The sequence below is a fragment of the Odontesthes bonariensis genome, chromosome 3 (assembly GCF_027942865.1).
Source record: "Odontesthes bonariensis isolate fOdoBon6 chromosome 3, fOdoBon6.hap1, whole genome shotgun sequence".
In the NCBI taxonomy this organism is placed as follows: domain Eukaryota; kingdom Metazoa; phylum Chordata; class Actinopteri; order Atheriniformes; family Atherinopsidae; genus Odontesthes; species Odontesthes bonariensis.
In genome coordinates this window covers 14,308,074-14,328,299 of record NC_134508.1, presented here as the reverse complement: position 1 = coordinate 14,328,299, position 20,226 = coordinate 14,308,074, and the positions used below count along the sequence as shown (strand labels likewise).

Here is a 20,226-nt window from a genome sequence, read left to right as displayed (position 1 = left end):
TTCAGTTTCCCTCCTCCCTTCGGCCGTGCTGATGAAGTCAAACACAGGCCCAGAGCGCCGGATCAGACTCCTTCTATCGATTGACTTTTTTATGTGTTTGTTTATTTATTTAAAAGGACCTGAAACCTAATGTCCCTGAGGTGTACTTAGCTCCCCTCCCGCACACTCATGCACACAGTCTCTCTTACGGAACTGCACGCACCCTCATTCCTCTCCTGTGCCTATGTTTGGTCAGGGATTTTTGCAGCATAACTGCCCCGTGTGAGGTGTGACATAATGTTATTTAATGTGAAATAGTTAACAGCCCATAATTGATAGGCTGGAATGGGTTGTGCAGTTTGACGTCCTTCATGAGAAATGGAGAGACGCTTCGACTGAGAACCGCCGCTGTATCTAATGCGGCATTTTCTCAGCATGGAAGGTCAGACTGGAACAAATTTAAGAAAACAGCACAACACAAGTTTGTCTTTCGGGTTTGGTTTATTAACCCACGACTTCCGCGTTTTCATTCATTTCCCAAAAAGCAGCATACCAACTACACATAAAAAAAAAAAGATTGATTTGTTATTCTTGATCCACTACAACAGTGATACTCACTATTTTTTTCTCAAGAGCCACATTGGCAGAGCAAAATCAAGGGAAGAGCCACTTTTATGAAAACATACTAAGTCCCCTTTTGCAAAAATGCATTTCTACATATAGAACATACCACAAAAAAAGAAACAACACAGCCAATACATTTTCAATTAAGACCACATTTACCTTAATACTGGGATGAGCGGAAGCTGGCATGCATGTCCTTGACTTTCTTCATGTTGTATTTGTAGTTTGTTGTTGTAATCATAGTGAGACATTCAAGATGAGCATGTTTTTTGTGCTGCTTTTTGCCCCTTTTTTTAAATTAAAAACCGATCCATTGTCCCTGCATCTCGCGGTACACCCGATGTTTGCCTGCTCGTGCCCTCTCTGGCGTCTTCATGCTGATTTTCGTTTGGTTTTTGTGCTGGTTTTTGCCCTTTTTTAATTAAAAACCGATCCATTGTGGGGCGGTCGGTGGCGTAGTTGGTTAAGCAGCCGCCCCATGTACAGAGGCTATAGTCCTCGCTGCAGCTGGCCCCGGTTCTAGTCTCGCACCGAGCGGCCCTTTGCTGCATGTATTTCCCCCCTCTCTGCTCCCTGCTTCCTGTCTCTCTCCAATTGTCCTATCATTAAAGGCATAAAAAGCCCAAAAAATTACTTTTAAAAAAACAAAAACAAAAAAAACGATCCATTGTGCCTGCATCTCGCACCATTAAGCCTTAATTAATACCTAATAAAAATACTTAATACTACAAAAATACAAAATCAATAAAAATACCTAATCCTGTGGAGTATTTTCTGTATGTTATTTGAAAAAAATTATTGTTATTGTTACCATATTGTTATAAGCTACTATGCTACACTTGAGGAGCCGCGCAATGAGTATCTCTGCACTACAACATTAGAAGTAGTTAGAAGACACTGGCTGGTTTATTTCTGCTATTAGGTGAACTATTTAATAGCTTATTAGCATTTGTTTTGTAATAATGATTTCCAACATTGCTTCCAAGGTACAGCGAATGCTGCAATTCGGCCTTTCAGACATACCAAGGGGAGTTTAGATGCTGGAGTTAAAGCAAGGCTTTAGAGTGGCAGTCCATAAACCAATGGGTGAAGTCGGTGGTTATGTCCATCTTTTACATATTCAGTCCATCACGTGAATAAATGGCCGTTTCCTTAGCCTGCCACTGTCTTTCAAAAGTACACGGCTTAGTTTATGTCCTCCAAAACGTGCTTATTTTTTTCGCAGTCATTGCAGTGACTTTTAAAGAATTCGCTCAACCTTTTTGATTTAATTACAGAGAGACGCAGCTTATGTTGGAAACTGAGTCGAGTCTTGAATGAAAATCTTACAGTGTAATGAATATAGTCACATTAAAGCAATACAATGTAACTTCTCAAAAAGCCCACTATGGAGCTCCCCCTACAGGCTTGGAGGTAATGTACGGTTACACTGTCGTAAATACAACACCCTTTCGCTTTCACGTTTCACGTTTGTTGACAAACCGGCGAGGAGTCAGAAGGTGCAAGCTATGTCGACCGAGAAGGTAAGAGTAATCAAATGTACCTGGGAGCGTGAGAGGGGTCTATTTGTTTTTGCGGTAGGTGTGCCAGAAAGCAAGTCGAAGTACTTCCGCTCAGCTCCCGGGCCGCTCCAGCAAAGTTACATAGCGCAGTTTTTCCAACTCAGACCCCCGAAGGGCATAGGAGACAGGCCAATCGTAATATTAAAACTCATTCTAGCCGCACAATTTTTTCCAAGCTGTTATTTTAAGGTAGAAATGTTACATAGTATTGCTTTAAATAGTTGTTTTTAGCTATAAGGCTCTAGTGTTTGATTACGAGTACATTTTCAGTTTAATTGCGTGACAATTTAGTTTTGCAGTTGTAAAAGAAAAAGTTACGTATGTAATACGAGTAGTGTAAAGCTCTTTTTACTTAGTAAATCTATTTTCCATTATTTAATGTGCATATTTGCTCTCATTTGCCATGTGTTGATTTATACGAGTCTTGTAAAAATGATGGTGTATTTTTATATCTATCTAATGGCCGAGCCTCAGCTGGTATTCAAAAACAGTCCTGCCAGAGATATTTTAGGGAGGTAATTGCAACCCCCCCATTGACTGTTTATTCAGAGCTCAGAGCCACGCAACATGCATCCATATCACATATCAGTCATACTTCTTTAGAATTGCACCAACAAGCAAAATGCCTGCTTTTTTTGTTTTTGATGTGCTTATGCCTGTTGGCGTGAACTCGCTTGTGCAATTTTTGTATATTTTTTTTTTCTTGTGGCCTTTCATACAAGTTTGACTCCACATTGTCCAACAGGACTGCCGTCTTCCCTCTCAGTGGCTGTGCAGTGCAGACGTATCCAACGCCACCTGCCTCTCTGACATGATAAATGACTTTATCAACTTTCAACATGTTAAAATCTGATCTCTGCCTGTTTGTTATCAGCGTGTCACCACAGTCAGTTCCTCGTCATACTTTCCTCACACTCAGCAGATGGAATGTGGGTGTGTCTGGATGTTTTAGTGAGAAGTGTGTGTGTGTGTGTGTGTGTGTGTGTGTGTGTGTGTGTGTGTGTGTGTGTGTGTGCTTGTATGACTCTGGAAAGTGAATCCAGCTTGCAGTCCTGTTGCATTAGCAGGTAATAAATGTGGACTTAGACTCTTGGCTTTGCTCCCTCCGCCTAGTCCGCATGTTTTTTTTTTTCTTCTTTGTTTTTTGTCTGTGTGTTTGTTGGTCTTCACATGGCCCATAGTAGTTCTTCACTTTGAATCAGGCTGCTGCCGCTGTTTGCTTCATCATCTGACTCCCATCTGCCTTCTTTTAAAAGATCTCCTTTCCTCGACTCGACAACAAAGTTGCTCTGATTTAAACTCGAGCTCTCTTATTTCTTTAGATGACGCAACATTTGAAAGGAGAAATTGAATTTGAGAAAGTGCACATGGTCCCACTCGAAATGCTACATTTGGAAAATTCAAAATCTACAAGTTTAGGAGCTTTGTCAAATGGATTTGGAATGGTCATTCGGTATCAAATAGAGTCCGGTAGGCTTCTCTGGCTCATGAATCACTCGCTCTTTTGCTAATTCGCTCCACATCTGGTGGCAAGATTGAGGCAGGATTGTGTCGGGTCCTCGGTTGCACCATTGTGTTTTGACTGATCGTGAGTAATGCTCGTTTGTGTCTGGAATATGATAACAGTAAAAGTCTTCGAGGGGGCCCTTTATTGTCATTGTACTGGCAGTAAATAATGTCATCATGCCTATACCGCCTTTTTTTCCAAAGCACAAGTTTAGAAAAGCAAGGTAGGAGTTTCTGCATGTGTGGGAAAGAACAAAAACTGAAGTTCACTAGTTTCCATGAGACTCAGACGAGACTGAATTATTCTTAAACCCTGTTTGCAGCTACTTTGCAGCTACACTGTCGGATGTTGTGAAATCCTCAGCTGTAACTTATAGATCTCATCCAAAACAGGATGCGAAAAGCCCATTTTTATCTCTGCCCATGAATACTGGTTTGCATTTTAAAACATCAGTGTTGCAGAGAACATTCACAAACACAAAATGAGAATTAAAATCGTGTTTGAAAACTAGACTGGTGACATTAAGACATCTGCTAAGACGAGTGGAACTCTGTGATTTGTTGTGTTTTTGTCTCTCAGCGCGGCGCTTCTCTATGGGGATTCAGAATACACAAAAGGGGAGGGTCAAACATATACTGGAAGAGTTGTTTCAAGTGTTTAAAGCAATTATCTCTGGCAGTGAATAACCAAACAGGTTCTTAGCTCGAACAGACTTATAACTGCCTCTTGCACCAGCCCTAAACCAGCACTGGAACCACTTTGGTCGCAAAGAGCTTTCTCAGCTTTTCAACTGGCAACATCTTCAGGTGGCAGCAATCAGAGGTAGCGTCATTCAAGCCTGTTGAAGAATAATTGTGGCTTATTTTACATCTAATTTGCGAAAATGAGATCTAGCTTTGATTTCAGCACACAGTCGCTGTGGCATGAATTTGATCAGCATATGCAATGTCGCAACTTTAATTTCTGTCCAGAGTTGTATTCCTTTTTCACCAAGATCTTGTTTTGATGATGGGAGAGTCGGACAGCTGCCCAACGTCTTCTTAGCCCCGTCAATCCTGTCTTTTTCATTTTGGAATATGCCAGCGCCATCAGGGAAGAAAAAGTCAGTAGATGGAAAAACCTGCTCATTCAGTGTATTCAGGTAGTCGGCTTACCTCATATTGATCCTAACTAACTGAAACAATTCCAGATCATTAGCGTGGATTCAAAAGTGCTTTATTCCACATCTGCCATTCAGCCATCGTAATCAAAGTAGGCACAATACTATGTTATTTCCAGTACAGGAGAGACTTGATGCTCACTGTAATTACGTGGATAAAAATATGTTCATGCATTGGTATTGGCTTTGCTGTATTAGACGTTGGCAAAAATCCAGTATTTTGCTTGCTTAATTTGAATCTTAGCTCCCAGTAAAGTAGATTTTGTTGTACCCTTCCGCAGCCACGCAGCACTTTATTTCAGAGTAGTGAGGGGTGAGGTGATTTCTTGGAAAGAAAACTACTTACAAGGATAACCACTGCCTTCGATCAGATGGGTGTGCCATCGATGCGTTCGTCCGCTTGTCTCTTAATATCCATCTCCTTCACCACTGCGCTTCCTCTAAATACTCATCAGTATGCAGAGTCTGCAGTGTGACCTATTAAAAGTCATTTGTCAAATTGCAGCCAACCGGCCTGCCTGCAATCAGGCTCAATGTGAATATATTTTGACATGTGTTTTTCCTGCCCTCCGTTGAGTGCCTAAGGACCTGTGACAGCCTGGAACCTCTCTGAATACTAATAAAGTCAGCTCTGCTACAGTTGGCACGCACACACGCACGCACAAAAACAGGGACTCTGTCAGCAGAATGACACAGCAGACACCGTCTCCATATTGGTATAATATCATACCCGACAGTCGCAGCAAGTGGCACTGTCACCTTTGATCATCGATAAAACGCGTCAGCCTGCAAAACATGCGGCTCTCCATACACACGCATGCACACACATCAGAGGAAATCTTATAACGCATGCCAAAAATATGCATACAAAACAGACGGCATACACATGCAGGACAGCGGGTTTGTGTGAGGGGTGTGTGTGTGTGTGTGTGTGTGTGTGTGTGTGTGTGTTTCCCAGCAGTGGAATCCTGTCCCTTTTAGGACGCCTGGATGACACAGACCTGTGCGAAGCAGATGCTGCTGCTGAGCCCTGGGACGTTCAGAAGCTTTTTGTTTGGAATGACTTGGTCGAAAAAGATGCTCAGTGTTAAATATACGACGAGCCTCAGAGGGGACTTTTTGTAATTCTTGGTTTAAAAAATAAATAAATAAATAAAAAATCAAGAAATCAGAGGAGATACCCAGCTACAATAGACACCGAAGCAGACAAAAGATCATTGTGCTATGCGAAGGTTTGTCTAAGGCCCCGTGAGACATTTCGGAAAAGTCCAATTGTTGAGCTTTGTTGAATTTAGTTGATAATCCATCCGACCTTTGTCAAGAGATTTCTTTCTTAGCTGCAAATAAAAAGCATTAACCCTGTGGAGACCAACAATATGCACGCCAACCCATGGAAGAAGGATAGATATTTAATTGTAGACCAGAATAATTAACATGGCTATCCCTCAAGCCGTGCTAGTAATGGCGAGGGAAAAAAAATCCAGTTTGTTTGAGATGTCGACGTTGCATTCTTTTATTATTCCATCGCTTCAAATGTATTTTCTTCTGTTTTGTGTCAAGCTTTTATGTCAAGTTACAGGTCATGTCAGCAAACCTCAACAACGTGTTAAATGCTCTGGGCACGCTCATCTCCGTGGTTCTGTTTCTGATTCACTTGTTGCTCATGGAGGCGTGCGTTTGCTGTGATTGGCTCAAGCTGGAGCAGAGTGGGTTTGTAAAGTTTTGGCAGGCAGAGGAAAAGCTCACATCGCAGCCACTCTGCCCTCTGGGAAGCATTTTCTCATGCTAAATAATCAGAAAAGTAACAGCTACAGTACACATTTGATTGGTTAAATAAACAATCAAACAACAACCCTTTTGCCTTTTGGAATGAACAATTCAATGATGTATTTGCCGAATTCTGTTTGATTGAAGTCCGATGATGCTGACTGTCTTTACAACATAAAGAGTTTGTAAAATTCAGTCTTTTTCTTTGTTAGCATAACAACACTGGATTTAATGTCTGTCAGCCACACACAGAGGCACACATGTGGACACTGAGTCAGCTTGGCTTCATGGACTCAAACTGACCCGTGAAAGGGCCGGTGTGGCTGCAGGTTTTTGTTCCAACCCTGCAGCAGCACAGCCGACTCATTTTATTCAATCAACTGAACTAGTTAAGATCTAGGCTGTGTTCGAAACTACATACTTGCATACGGCATACTCATCGATCAGACAGTATGCAGAGCGTTTACCCACAATGCATTTCGCTCCTACCCGAGCCGAAATCAGCCGGCCTGAAGCTGATTTCGCTTAAGCTCTAAACTCTGTAAACTTTAGCAACATTTGAAACATTTTCAGGTGAGAAAGTTGTCGTTTAGATCCCCAACGTGTTGAAAACCTGCCAAAATACCGCCTATTTACATTTTTTTTTACGACGAATTCGGCGCTACTAAAGCTAGCCGCAGTGAGCAACGCACTTCCGGTTATTTTCACAAAATAAAATACCCGTTGCCTTTTATCATAGGGAAAGCCATAATGATACAAATGGTGCTTTTGTTTTGAAAACAGGAAGTGAACCTACCCTAGTTGTAGCTAGCTTGAAACTGCCGCTTTGACAGGAAATGACGATCGGCGACGTCAAGTTACGTTGCATCTTGGGTAGTTTGAGTATGAGTAGTAACCTCATGATGCATACCCAACATTTTGGCGAATCTAGTATGCATTTGGGAAAAAAAGTCAGTATGAGTAGTAGGAGAAGTATGCGGTTTCGAACACAGCCCTTTAGTGCAGACAGTTCAGTTGATTGAATGAAACAAGTCAGCTGTGCTGCTGCAGGGTTGGAACAAAAACCTGCAGCCACACCGGCCCTTTCACGGATCAGTTTGAGACTGCATTATACAAATTGGAGTGATGGGACAGAGTTTCCACCAAGGAGGAGCAATATGGAGCAGTGTGGAGTTGTTGCCCAGTGTAGAGGGACCTTGGCTCACTGCATGACTGTGTGTGTGTTTGTCTAGCATGACTTAGCTGAAGTTTAAATGTGCCCTCCGCACTTGGTGCAGACTCCCCTGTAACTCGAGAATATCAAAACCACGCGCTTCTCAAACTACCTAACGCTCGGATAAAGTTCCTCCTCTCGACTTCAGGTTCTGCATCTGCAAACCATTTACAGTTCAGATGGCCAGACACCGAGCCCATGGTCCACTGAATACATGCCTTAGCCTATCTGATAGTTTGATGATTTCATTGTGATCGCAGCCTGATGAAAAGCCAACATTTCTATATCATATCACGGTCGTTTTGACACAGCAACTTTTTCATGCTACAGCCACTTGTGGCTTTTTTGAAAACTTTGAAATATTTTTTTTCCATCAGCAAAGTGACATGTAAAGTCACAATTAAAAATGAGCTTCCTTTTACATTTCACATTTAGAGTTTTGTAGAAGTGTAGATTTAAGATTTCAGCCCCCACTGTGGTTGTTACCATGACTGTGTATTACCTCAGAACAGGGAAGGTAGTCACTTGTCTGGTTTCCCTTCTTTATTATTACTCCTTATTATGTCTCTACTCCTCGTTTCTCCTCATTTCTGATGTCCCTTTATCACCATAAGGTTAAAGGAGACGTATTTTGCCTCTTTTTCACACATTAACACAATTTCCTGAGGTCTTAACGAATGTCTGCCAGTTCCTTTGGTCACAATATCACGCAGAGACAGTACTAAAGCTCCCCTTTCAGTCCTCTCTTCACAGCTCTGTTCATAGCACCTTTAAATTGAATTGAATTGTATTCATTTGTATTGAACAGAATTTAAAGCCATCAATTTAGCCACTGGACTCCATTTCACAAATTTCGTCCAAGGGGTGTGACCTTCTTTGAGGTCTGGCTTCAAACCATATGAGAGAGAAAACAGTAAATAGCCTGTGAGCTTAAATTAGCACACACAGCAAACGGAGCTCAGATTCTACCTATCAAACTGATAGGAAAGTACTTAACTGGTAGTTTCATATTCTCATACACTTGCATACCCCTGTGTTGTTTTTTTTTAGTTTGGCAGCAGACAGTTGGTTCTGATCCCTCTTTTACGCACAATCTCATTGAGAGTCGAACACTGAACCGGCCCAGGTTGTTAAAACACCACAGAACAACCCAAGGGCCAACCTAAAGGTTCATACTCTGTCAAAACTCATTTTGTAAATCCTCTGTGTGTAATATCAGCAGCATAGTTGTGCCGCATACAAAAACAGATGGAGGAATTGGGTTTTCCAGCCTCTGATTGGAGAAACAATGCCAATAACTACTAACTAACCTTTTTTTAAAAAAAAAGAAGACGGTTGGTGCTTATTGTCAGCTCTGGTGAGCAGGGGTGGAACATGTTGAGTGGGGGTTGAGGACAGAATGGTGATGAGTTCACATGTCGTCCTTCATGTGTATCTAATTTTCATAACACCTAAAAACAAACACACACAGCTGGATTCTGCGGCATGTCACTCTGAGTCAGGTTCCTACATGTTGTAAGTGTTTCTGTGTGAATTCGACCTCCGCTTAGCTATGAATAGCTTATCAGTTTTTAATAGATGACATGTGGTTTTCAGAAGTTTCATCTCTGCTCGGCAGCAAACAGAGACACGCACACACTCGGTGTGCAGTGTGCCAGGGGTGTCAAACAGGATCATAAATCACTCGTGGATCATTCTTTCCAGAGCCTCTGCTGAACACATCTGTCTTTCTCTTTCTATCTCGTTGCACTCACTACAAGTCCTCTAGCCTGGTTTCTTCAAAAATAAACAAGTCAAATAATTCTTTTTTTTTTTTTTTTTTCCAAATTAACAGATTTTGCTTTTTATTTTGTTTCATCTGCTGTGTCGGCTCACACACACACACACACACACACACACACACACACAAAGACAGCCCTCAGACGGTAACCACATTAACACAGTCGTTGTTACTCGGCACCACTGTGTTCATATTCTGATGTTTTTGTCTTGTCATGTATGCATTTGTCATATTTTTATTTTTGTTTTTAATTCAAAAAAATTCTAAAATGAAACAAGAGAAAAGGGGAGGATCCAGTACTGCAGAGAGCAAACTTACCCAGTTAGCTGAAAGTGTTTCTGTACTTAGTATATCTGCAAAATATTTAAGAACCACTTATGTTACTGGTACAGATTCAATGCGTCTCATGTGCACAAGTGTTCTGATTCAACAGGTCAGGACATATTTACTTTGGTCAGGTTTTAATTTACCGTAACAGTTTGCAGCAGTACCTATTACCCCTCCCAACACCGTCCTCTGTTTCCCTCCCTCCCTCTGTCTTTCTGGCTTTCTCCTCTCCTGGCCTGGAAAAGCAGAACTCATCAGCTTGGTAATAAAACACAGGTGCACTTTTATAACACTCCACTTTCAGGGGGGCTGGATACCAGACGAAGAGTACGTCAAATAAAATTTTTAGATAATCTCCGAGGACTTAGAGAATTTGCTTCTGTCTGCCCACATCGACCAGATGGACGAACTTTTCTGTCTCTCCATGTACCGGGAGCCGCTCAATCAAGCAACAACCAAAAGTCGGATGTAGACTTTATGCGGTATGATGCTCCAGTGTGAGCTACAAGTTATTTTGAAAGCCAAGGGGAACTTTAGCAAGTCAACCACTGTACTAGAAACGGTACATGTTGCATACTGAAGACAAAACTATCAGCAAAACCAAGCAAAGACAGCTGAAATGAAGACCTCGCAAAGCCTTCCAAAGGATGCAACCCAACTTTTGGTCATGGCTTCAAATGATTAATTACACAATGAACTTGCGATATATAGCTGTGTTATTCCTTTTATGATTGTAACTTGAACATACTTTGGTAAACAAGTGAAGTAGTTAAAAGATGTGTCCGAATACTTTTGGACTGTAACTTGTATTCACTTTGATGGCTTTGTGTTGTTTTTTTCTTTTACCTTTCCCTTTAGATGGCCTTAGATAAAACTGAAAATCATTACTCGGCTCTGAAAGAGCAGATGTCCTTACGTTAATGTACTTTGGACTGCCTGTTTACAAGAGGGCATTTCGTTGAGTTGTTAATAAGCTCATGTGGTGGCATAAGCACAGTTCACGCTTTGTCTCGGTGCTCTGGCTGACTCACGGCTGGATCCTTCCAGATTTGACGTAGTCCGGTTGAATGTGTCGGAGTGGGAGGCACAGATGGAGGAATGATCCTCTTGTTGCTCTGATCGAAAGCCGATGACACGTCTCGGTGTCACTTCATTTATTTCTCTCTTTGATTTTGTTTTTGTTCCTTCTCCTCCTTCCTGCCCGGCTCTGCTCTTCCTGCGGCACCAAACGACAGAGCATGAGTGCACCTGCAGCACGCACAAGTCCGTGTGAATTCGGTGTGTTTTGGGAGCCTTTCTTTGTGTGCCTGTTTATAGGAAGTATGCCCAGTCTTGTGCATGTGTTTGCTTAGCTCTGTGTGTGTGGTCCGGCTGTGTGTCATTTGCCCCTCGCCTTGGCACTACCATCGATTTCCTCCCGGCTGTAACTTCATCCCTGAGGCGATCAAGGGTTTCCAAGTCCAACACACACACTTCAGCCATCGGGCTAGACCCTCTCTCCATCCATCCATCCATCCATCCGTCTATCCATTCAGGACTGCCAGACCAAAGTCCTTCTCATTCATTAATCATCAGCATTGGGGAAGGAAGCAGGGAGCAGTTGAGTCAGATGAGTGAGAGGAAATGGGGGAAAGGTGGCAGGAATGACAAGTGCAAGAAAGGAGATGTTTAAGAGGAACCTTCACATAGCACAATGATTAAAGCTCTGATTTGTTTTTCAGATCCCATTTTCACTGGTGCAGTTTCCACTGTGGGAATATTTAAAGGTATGTATCTGTTTTTGAAAAACTGAATAAATGAAGCGTCGTTTATTCCCTCTGTCTTTATTGTTCATCTCAGTGATAAATCCATTGTAAAGTTTTAGTGCCGTGCTTACACTCTGACACATTTACAGCAGGCTTCCCTTCTGCATTCCCCTGTATCATTGTGGCAGGCGAAAATGGGACTTTACGCCGCTGTTTAATGGCCTGTCACTACCGCCATCAAACCGGCCTTCAATTTATCATGATCTCCGAGCATATTCAGTCTTCTGTATCTCTTTCCCTTTCTTTCTTTCTTTTTTTTTTTTCTAGCTCCCCGTCTTAATGTCTTTTTCTCTGCCGTGTCGCTCCTCTCCTCTCGCCCTCTGTCTCGTTCCACTGTGTGGCCCCGAGCACATAAAAAGCCGTTTCTCTTTGAAAAGACGGCGTTTTTGTCGGAGTGACATCATGTCTCAGGGGCGCGAGAGGCGGACAGTCAAACATTCCATCAACGTTGGGAGTTAACGGCCAAGCTAAGAGGAACAATGTGCTGTGCAGCTGCGCGTGTGTCTGCGTGTATGTGCGTTTGCAACAGATAGATTTTGTTGTTCACAAGTATCTCTTTGTCCCTCAGTCAAAGGCCTTCTCTCTCCAGGCCATCTGGACACGTCCGTTGGCGGAGAGCTGAACTGCTGGAATATTCCCCTCCTATCCTCTCAGACGATTAGGTCTTACTTCAGATACAATTGCAGGCTACTCGAGGAGAAGCAAAACAACTGCTTGCAAGCAGGTTTTCACTGCCGTTCCTTCAGAGTGACCACCAAGATGTTCAGAGGCTTTTTCGAAACCAAAATGATGGGATTCAGTCTGGGAAACGTCAGAGTGAAGAAATCTGAGAGAGTGCATGTGTGTGGCATGATCTCCCATCTGTTTTGTGGGATCGTAATGTGCTGCATTATGGCTTTTTCTTATAATTTCTCACCGAGCCAGCACAGCTGTCACAGAGAGAAAAGGGAAAAAGGAAGCAAAGTGCAAGTTAAGAACTAATAGCTGCAGGACGGCTAGAAGAATAGTAAGCAGCTGAATCATTTTGCAGAGCACATTCTTTTCGGCTGGTCACGAAATTTCTGGGATTTTACACAGACGTATGTCACAGACTGAAGAAATCAGAAACATTCTTTAGATTACGAGGCAATTTTGCACGCTGGTCAATGCAGAGATTTAAAGCCTTTTCACACCAGACTTGAAGCTCCATGTGAATAATTCTTACAGTTAGTTCACACATTAATTTCCCAATGTTGAGGGGGGGGTTTCTCAGTTGTTTTCCCAATAGTGACTGTAACTCACAGTGTACTCCATCTGTTCTGACCTCAAAAATAACACGCGCAAAACAGGAGGGTGGAACACTTTTGGTTTATGATTGAACACCAACAGAGAGCCACAAAAAATCCAGGGAATTTTGAGTCAAAGGCATGATAGGAACTTTAGTTGAGCCATTAAAATGTATCTACAAACGCAGTCTCCCTACGCATACAGTCCCATTTCCAAAAGAGATGGAACGCTGTGTAAAATGTCAATGAAATCAGAATGCAATGATTTGCTAATCTTATGAATTAACATTTTATGCCAAATAGAAACGCAGAAAACATATTAAATGCCCAAAGTGAGACACCAACTCAATTTCATGATAAATGCCAGTTCAACATGAAGTTGATGGCAACAACAGGTCTCAAAAAAGCTGGGACAGGGCCATGTTTACGACTGCGTAGCATCTCCTCTTCTTTTAACAACGGTCTGTAAACATCTGGGAACTGAAGAGACCAGCTGCCGGACCTTTTGAGAGAGGAATGTCTCATTCTTGCCTGATATGAGATATTCTAGCTGCTCAACAGTCCTGGCTCTTCTTTGTTTTGTGTTTCCCGATCCTCCAAATATTTTGGATGTTGGTAGAAGGTCTGGACAGCACCCAGACTCTTCTACTACAAAGCCGTTGTTACAGATGCAGTCTGCGGTGTAGCATCGTCTTGCTGAAATATGCAAGCCTGTCCCTGAAAAAGACATCATCTGGATGGGAGCACGTGTTGCTTTAAAACCTGTGAATACCTTTCAGCATTCTCTGAATCTTTCATGTACCCATATAATGCTCTGTAGGCGATGCAACATTCAAAGTCTTCATAACTATATGTCATGACCTATTATTCCAAAATAGCTCTGCAATTTGTGGATGCAGTTTTTTTGGTTTGCACATCACTTAACCCGTACGATCTTTACTTCTGAGAGACTCTGCCACTCTTAAGGAGCTCTTTTTATGCCCAGTCATGTAATTGAACTGTTGACAAATAACCTCATTAAATGCAGCATGTTCCTTTAGCTGTTTCTTTTCAATATCACTTCCTTTTCCAGCCTTTTGTTGCCGCCATCCCAACTTTTTTGCTGCCACCAGGGTTAAGATGAGCGAATATTTTTCATGAAATTGTAGGCTCACTTTAAACATTTGCTACGTTTTTCCTTGTTCTGTTGGTTTTATGAGAAGTGCAAGTCGTTTGCATTCTGTATTTCTTTACATTTTACACGGCGTGCCAACCATTTTTTTTTTTTTTTTTGGAATTGGGGTTGTAAACGCACACAACAGCACTTACGCGTCTGTGATGCACTCAGACCCACCGCCTCCTTCCTGTGGGAAGTCATCCAGGTGCAAAGTGTGACCCTGACACGAGGGTTCACAGGTCAAAGAGTTTGTTTTCCCAGATTTACCCCTTATTATCTATTCATGAAACAGAGAGCACAAGAGGAGGGGCCCAGAAAAGGAGAGGAAAAAGGAGAGAAAAAGGAGGAATCCCCCAGCATGAGATCTTTGATGTTTAAAACAAATTCTCCTTTTTAATCTGCCCTTTAATGGAATACACATGACACATCCTGTGCTCAGCCACACTTTCTGCCATTCCTTCTATCCTCTGTCCTTTTTCTTTCTGTGTGCTTGCTTGTTTGTGTTAGTGGGTGCGCACACACACACACACACACACACACACACACACACACACGCCTTTGGTGATGTCCACATTTGTATGGTGGCTAGGAGGGAGGGGGACAAAGAAAATATTAGTAATCGCTCCATGCTGTTGCCCAATTGCTCTCCCTGAGAAGTAATCATACCTTGCATCGCCCGAGGCAGCCCAGCTGTCCACACGCATTTTATGCAGACACTAACCTCACATATTCGCTCTCCTCATCCCTCTGCCCAAACTAGTGGGGGGAGTAGGAGAGACGGCCTCCCTTCTCATCCTGTGTTCAATCTCCAAACAAAAACATCAGGTGGTTTCACTCAGTAGCCAGTTGCAGTTGGGGAGGGAGGCCTGTGATGCGATGCTTTTTTTGCACTTGAAAAATGCTTTTGTTCTGATTGGCTGCATAATATAAACTATGTGCTCCACATGGGTAAATAAAGTGATGTGCTAATAGTTTTGTTTTTGGTAAAAGTCAGTATGGCTTGACTTGTAAAAGTGTGTAATTTCAAGGTCAGCAAGAATATCATTTTATATCATCTGTTTCTGAGTTTTTGAGCTTCCTCGTGCTACTTTATGAATTAAAAAAAAAAACAGAAACTAAAAGAAGAAAATGCAAGCTCAAATGCAAGCTGTGAAATGTTCTACTTTTCATGTTAAATATTTTCTCTACATTTGCCTTTGGCTTGCTGATCTGGATAATGCACAAGCTCGGCTCATTGTTCCTGCATTTGTACATTCCCATGTTTATTTTGTGCGTACACATACCCAGATGTGGAGCATTTGTTTGAATAACTATTATTTAATTTGTATGTTCTAATGCTGCTATTAGACCCACCCCCATCTCATCCCGTTTCTTGGGAACCATGTTGCGTGGCATCACTGGGGAGAAAAGGCAACACAAAAATAGCAGGACGGCTCATTTCCCAGCTGTGGGCTCATGGACTTCAGACCAGACCAAGGTTCACAATGTGTTTCCAATGTGTCTGATATCTCCACTAACTACGGTCTTCTCTCTCCCTCTCTGTCTCTCTCCACTTTTCTCCCTCTTTCATCATCTTCCTCTATCGACAACCCTCTCTTTCTGTCTTTCTCCCAGACTCTGTGGTCGCGGAGGCAAGGTCACACGCTCTACTCTTGGCAGTCAGCAGTGTGCGGAGCTTTTGCAGGTGCAGGGGATTATATGCTGCTTTGGGAAAGAGGGGGAGGGATGGAAGCGGGAGGGAGGGATAGATGGCTAGATGGATAGATAGATGGTGGATGGGTAAATAAAAGGCCAACAGGGCTAGTCTCCTCAAAGCCACATTTTTGTAAGATTCCTCCGAGGTGAATTCTTTGGACAAATCACGCACTCACCTGCACGCCAGATCTGCCAAGGACAAAGACGATTGAAGTGAAAACAAAGAAATGCGATTCCACTCTTTATTTCAACCAATTTTTTTTTTTTTGGGGAGTGTTTGCAGTGTTTTCTCAGCAGAGAGGTGTCACTATCGCAGTTCTCAAGCACTTCAGCCAGTGAACATCACACCATAGCAGACTTTATGGATCTGTCTCCGCCTGGATGAGTGTCAGGGGAAACACAGACAACCAGGGGGGAAAGAGAGGAGGGATGAGAGGGGCCAGTTTCTGGGTATGCACGCCTGCAGCTGTGCGACCTTCTGAGCACTGGAGCGGTTTAAGAAAAGAGGGAGGGAGAAAGGCGCAAGACAGGAGTGGAAGAGGTGAAGGGAGTAAACTAAAAACAACACGAATAAAGACGGAAGATCTAGAGGAAATGCAATTAAACTGTGAAATGCAAGAAGTACGTGGCAGACAAATGTTAGAAGCTTGAGCGAAAGCAGGTACGCATCAATTGGTTTTCAATTGAAGTTTTTGATTTTAAACTCTAAAAGTAAGGAGCTCCATCCTGAGAAAGTTTCAAGCCCAAACACCGGTGGCAGCCCAGTGGTTTTCTGATAGATGAATATAGGTTGAAAAATGAGGTCACCCCCTCCATTCATCGTCAGGACACAAGTTCTGGGTAGTGACGGGCTAAACATGACTAAGATGCCAGGCATAGAGGGACATCTAGCCTACTCTTGTCACTAACCCCTATGATTGTTCACACAGCTTATTTCAGGCAAGTCAAAACTAAAATGTGGTACTTCTGAATCTAAAAACCCCCATAATCCTGGGACAGTGTGTAACTGCAAGTTAAAATCCTATGTTCTGGAGTTAAAATGATATCGGGTTATATTTAATGGTCACACTGCAAATTTAGTTGGTTTGAACAATACATTTTTGACATGGATGCATGCATTCATGCACAAAAGGGGGGAACAGAAGACTGGGACACTCAAATACCAAAGAAAAAGGAAAGAAACAGTCTGTGAAACATCTCAAAGCTACTGTACTTTGATTAAATGAGGACAAACGAATAACATGATCAACAGCAAAAATAGAATATATATCAAACAATAAAAACTGACATTCATGACAAAACAACATTGTTTATTTCAGCAAGATAATGCCAAACCGCTTTCTGGATGCATCTCCACAGTTTTTTTTTTGTTTGTTTGTTTGTTTTGTTTTTTTTAAAAACATGTAGCATCATGAATAAGTAAAGATTCTCAGTTGTCAGTCCAATGTTCAAGCACGCAAATACCACAAGTGTAGCTTTGCCTCGACTCTTTCAAAACCTCTGCCTTCATGGATTAGTAAAGATGTCACGTAATGTGCCTGGGGGAACCCCTTTCAAAACTCTAGGTGTGCGCAGATGGGCCTCGGTCGCCATCACCCTCAGCCTTGGCGTAGCTGCCGGGGCTGGAAAATGTCCCCACGTTTGTTATGCTTGCAACCGGGTTTGTTAAAGACTGAATGTTTTCTCTCTAAGAGCGGGCAGAGTCAGCAGATCTCTGCCTCCGATTAAGCCACTGTCGCTGTGTAGTTCTGAAGGTGACGTAACATCTCAACCAATAAGGTTTTAAATCTTCTGCCACCTTGATAACAGGAAGTCGTGGTTGCCCACATGGACGTTATTTTTAATCAGTCATCACCAGTGAATGATTTTTACAATTCAGCTCCTCCGGTTTTTAGCCTGCCGTCTTAACAAGTTCAAATCAGTGAAAACACCAGTTACATGTACCGGTTGCTTTTTAGCTACACTTGTTATTATAACGTGATGTCTTAGAAGTGGAAATGTATGATTTGTGCTCTACCAAATACTTAATTTAACTGGAGAGAGTGACGTAAATCCAGGGACACGTAGCAGCATAGCGTGTGCCTCCGATGTTGTTCCTCTGAATGAAAGAATGTGTCACATCATCCGTCATTCCTCCCAGTCTTCACTTTTTGTCGTGATGAAAAAGCAAAACCACAATCTAAAGACATATTTTATAAAAAGAACAGCTCCGGTTCGCGCAGCAGTTGTCGGACGTTTATAGCTTTCAGTCCATAACTCTTCCCCCTTTGCAACGTGCCAGACAGGACAGGAAGATTGAGGTTTGCGGCTCTGGGGGCGATATTGAAATTGAGCCGAAGGAGAGAAAAGGCAGAGAGGACACGGCACCCCGAGGAGCTGAGACGTGGCCGTGCGCCATTCCACCTGGACTCGGTCCACAGTGGGGAAAAAGTGGAGAAAGAACTAGAATAGGACAGAGAGTGAGAAAAAGGAGAGAGAGCAGGGAAATATGAGCAGGGGACAGTTTTGATCTGTCAGACAACTACACTAGTTGGAGAAACTGTGAAGAACTTGTAAAGGTTGCACTCCTAGTGATAATGTGATGCATGTTGGCTTCAGGCTATCGGGCAGTTGGATTATCCAGAGTGGGCAACTTGTGAGAAATGGAGGCGGGGCAGGGAGGTGGGGTGTGGTGGAGGGGACAGTTGGTCCAGGGCAGGATTCAAGTTCACATCCCTCCGTGACCAAGCTGCTGTCCAAGAGGCATCCTCAAGTTTCACTCACTTCCCCTTACATTGCACTTCACACTCTCTCTTTCGCTCATCCATAATCTGCTTGACACTGGAAATGCTCACACAGGCGCGTTTAATCAATCCCAAATATCTCCGCTTTCTGCCGCACTGACTTACGGCAAACTTGAGCCCCGAACAACCTCAGGAAGTTGTTTCTGTCCAAACTTAGATCCTTTGGTTTATTTGAATAATGCTTCCCCTTTTACTTCTTTCAAAAGACAATTACAAAACATTTGACAGTAAGAAGGCTTCATTTTTCTATTCTTGAATATGTTCACGCATTTAACCGGTTCAACATAATGATGTCACACTGCTCCTCTGTGACACACATGTAGACATGTTTACTGAGAACAGTTGCTATGTTTATGGCAGAGTGACACTCTCCCACACAGAGTCTCTCACTTATACACACTCATTGGGGACACCTCTGGATTGGGCTGCCCATCCAGCCTCCAGCTTGGAGGAAAGTTGGAGTACAGCTACTCTTAAAAGGCTCACCGGAGGATCCAAATGTGTCCTTTTTATTTAAATACATGTGCATATAAGCAGGTGTGTGGGAGAGGAGAGCGTGTGTGTAGCTCTTGGGAACGTGTGCATGGGATGAGGTAGGGTGGGGGTAGAAGTGTGTTTCTTCTAAAAGGGGAAGAGTTTTGATGAGCAGTATTACGAACTCAATGAATGTAAGGGTTCCACCACTTACTGCTGAAGGATTGCCTTTCTGTACCTTTAGTGAAGTGATTGGGCTTTTTTTTATGGGTTTATTTTGAATATTTAATGGCCGTTCTGAGAGCAGAAAGAGTGCGTGCACTTTGCTTAACGTGTGTACATGTGTCTTTTTTAGGTGCGGTAGCGGCGCTTTTCACCACTCCTCTTGACGTGGCAAAGACCAGGATCATGCTTGCAAAGGTACACACACAGTAAAACACCGCCGCACTGCTCGCCACCTCCTCTGGCAGCCGCTTTTAAACACTGCTGTCGGGTGATGCCTCGCAGGCAGAGAGCCGAACGGGCCCGCAGCCTGAGCAAATTTCAACAGTGTCAGCGAGCAGGACAGGGAAGGCCGAGGTAGCGCCGGGACAGCAGAGAGACACGCACACACAGCCATCAGCCCATCTGGAATATGGACTGTGTCGGGAAGACATGTTTGTGCGCATGGTTAGTGTTAGGGTGAGGGCTTTCTGCTGCGCCGCATGAGTTTCCATCTTAAGGCTGCGTGTCACTAAGAGGTGAAGAAAAAGGCCAGTGTCCCTCCTGTTAACTCTCCTACTCTGTCCACCCACCTCCTTCCTCGGTGTCGTGGTATTCCTCTTCTTCCTCCTCCTCATCACCACCTTTTTCTCTTCTGGCTTGCTCTAACTGTATGTCTGGCTTCCTTCACTCTGTCCTGTTTGTCTGTGTGTGTGTGTGTGTGTGTGTGTGTGTGTGTGTGTGTGTGTGTGTGTGTAAAGGGTAGTGAGTTCAGTTACCCCAACTAGCCCCCCCACAGACCAACACACAGACACAGACCGTCCTTGGAGAAGACACAGTGTTCCATTTCCACCCCCGTCCTAACTAATGAGATACTGGAATTAACAAAACATTCTGACAGTTTTGATCTCTGGCGAGAAGCTGTTGGC

At 43.1% G+C, this 20,226-nt stretch overlaps 1 protein-coding gene across 1 annotated transcript in view; it reads left to right on the top strand.

Moving 5' to 3' along the window:
- The window catches only part of slc25a26 (solute carrier family 25 member 26), a 60,722-nt gene that overhangs the window by 27,413 nt on the left and 13,083 nt on the right, over window positions 1-20,226 (top strand). The window contains exons 6-8 of the mRNA XM_075460417.1: window positions 11,640-11,684; window positions 15,759-15,828; window positions 19,452-19,516. Of these exons, the coding sequence (XP_075316532.1) occupies window positions 11,640-11,684; window positions 15,759-15,828; window positions 19,452-19,516 (180 nt within the window). The remainder of the gene's footprint in view (window positions 1-11,639; window positions 11,685-15,758; window positions 15,829-19,451; window positions 19,517-20,226) is intronic.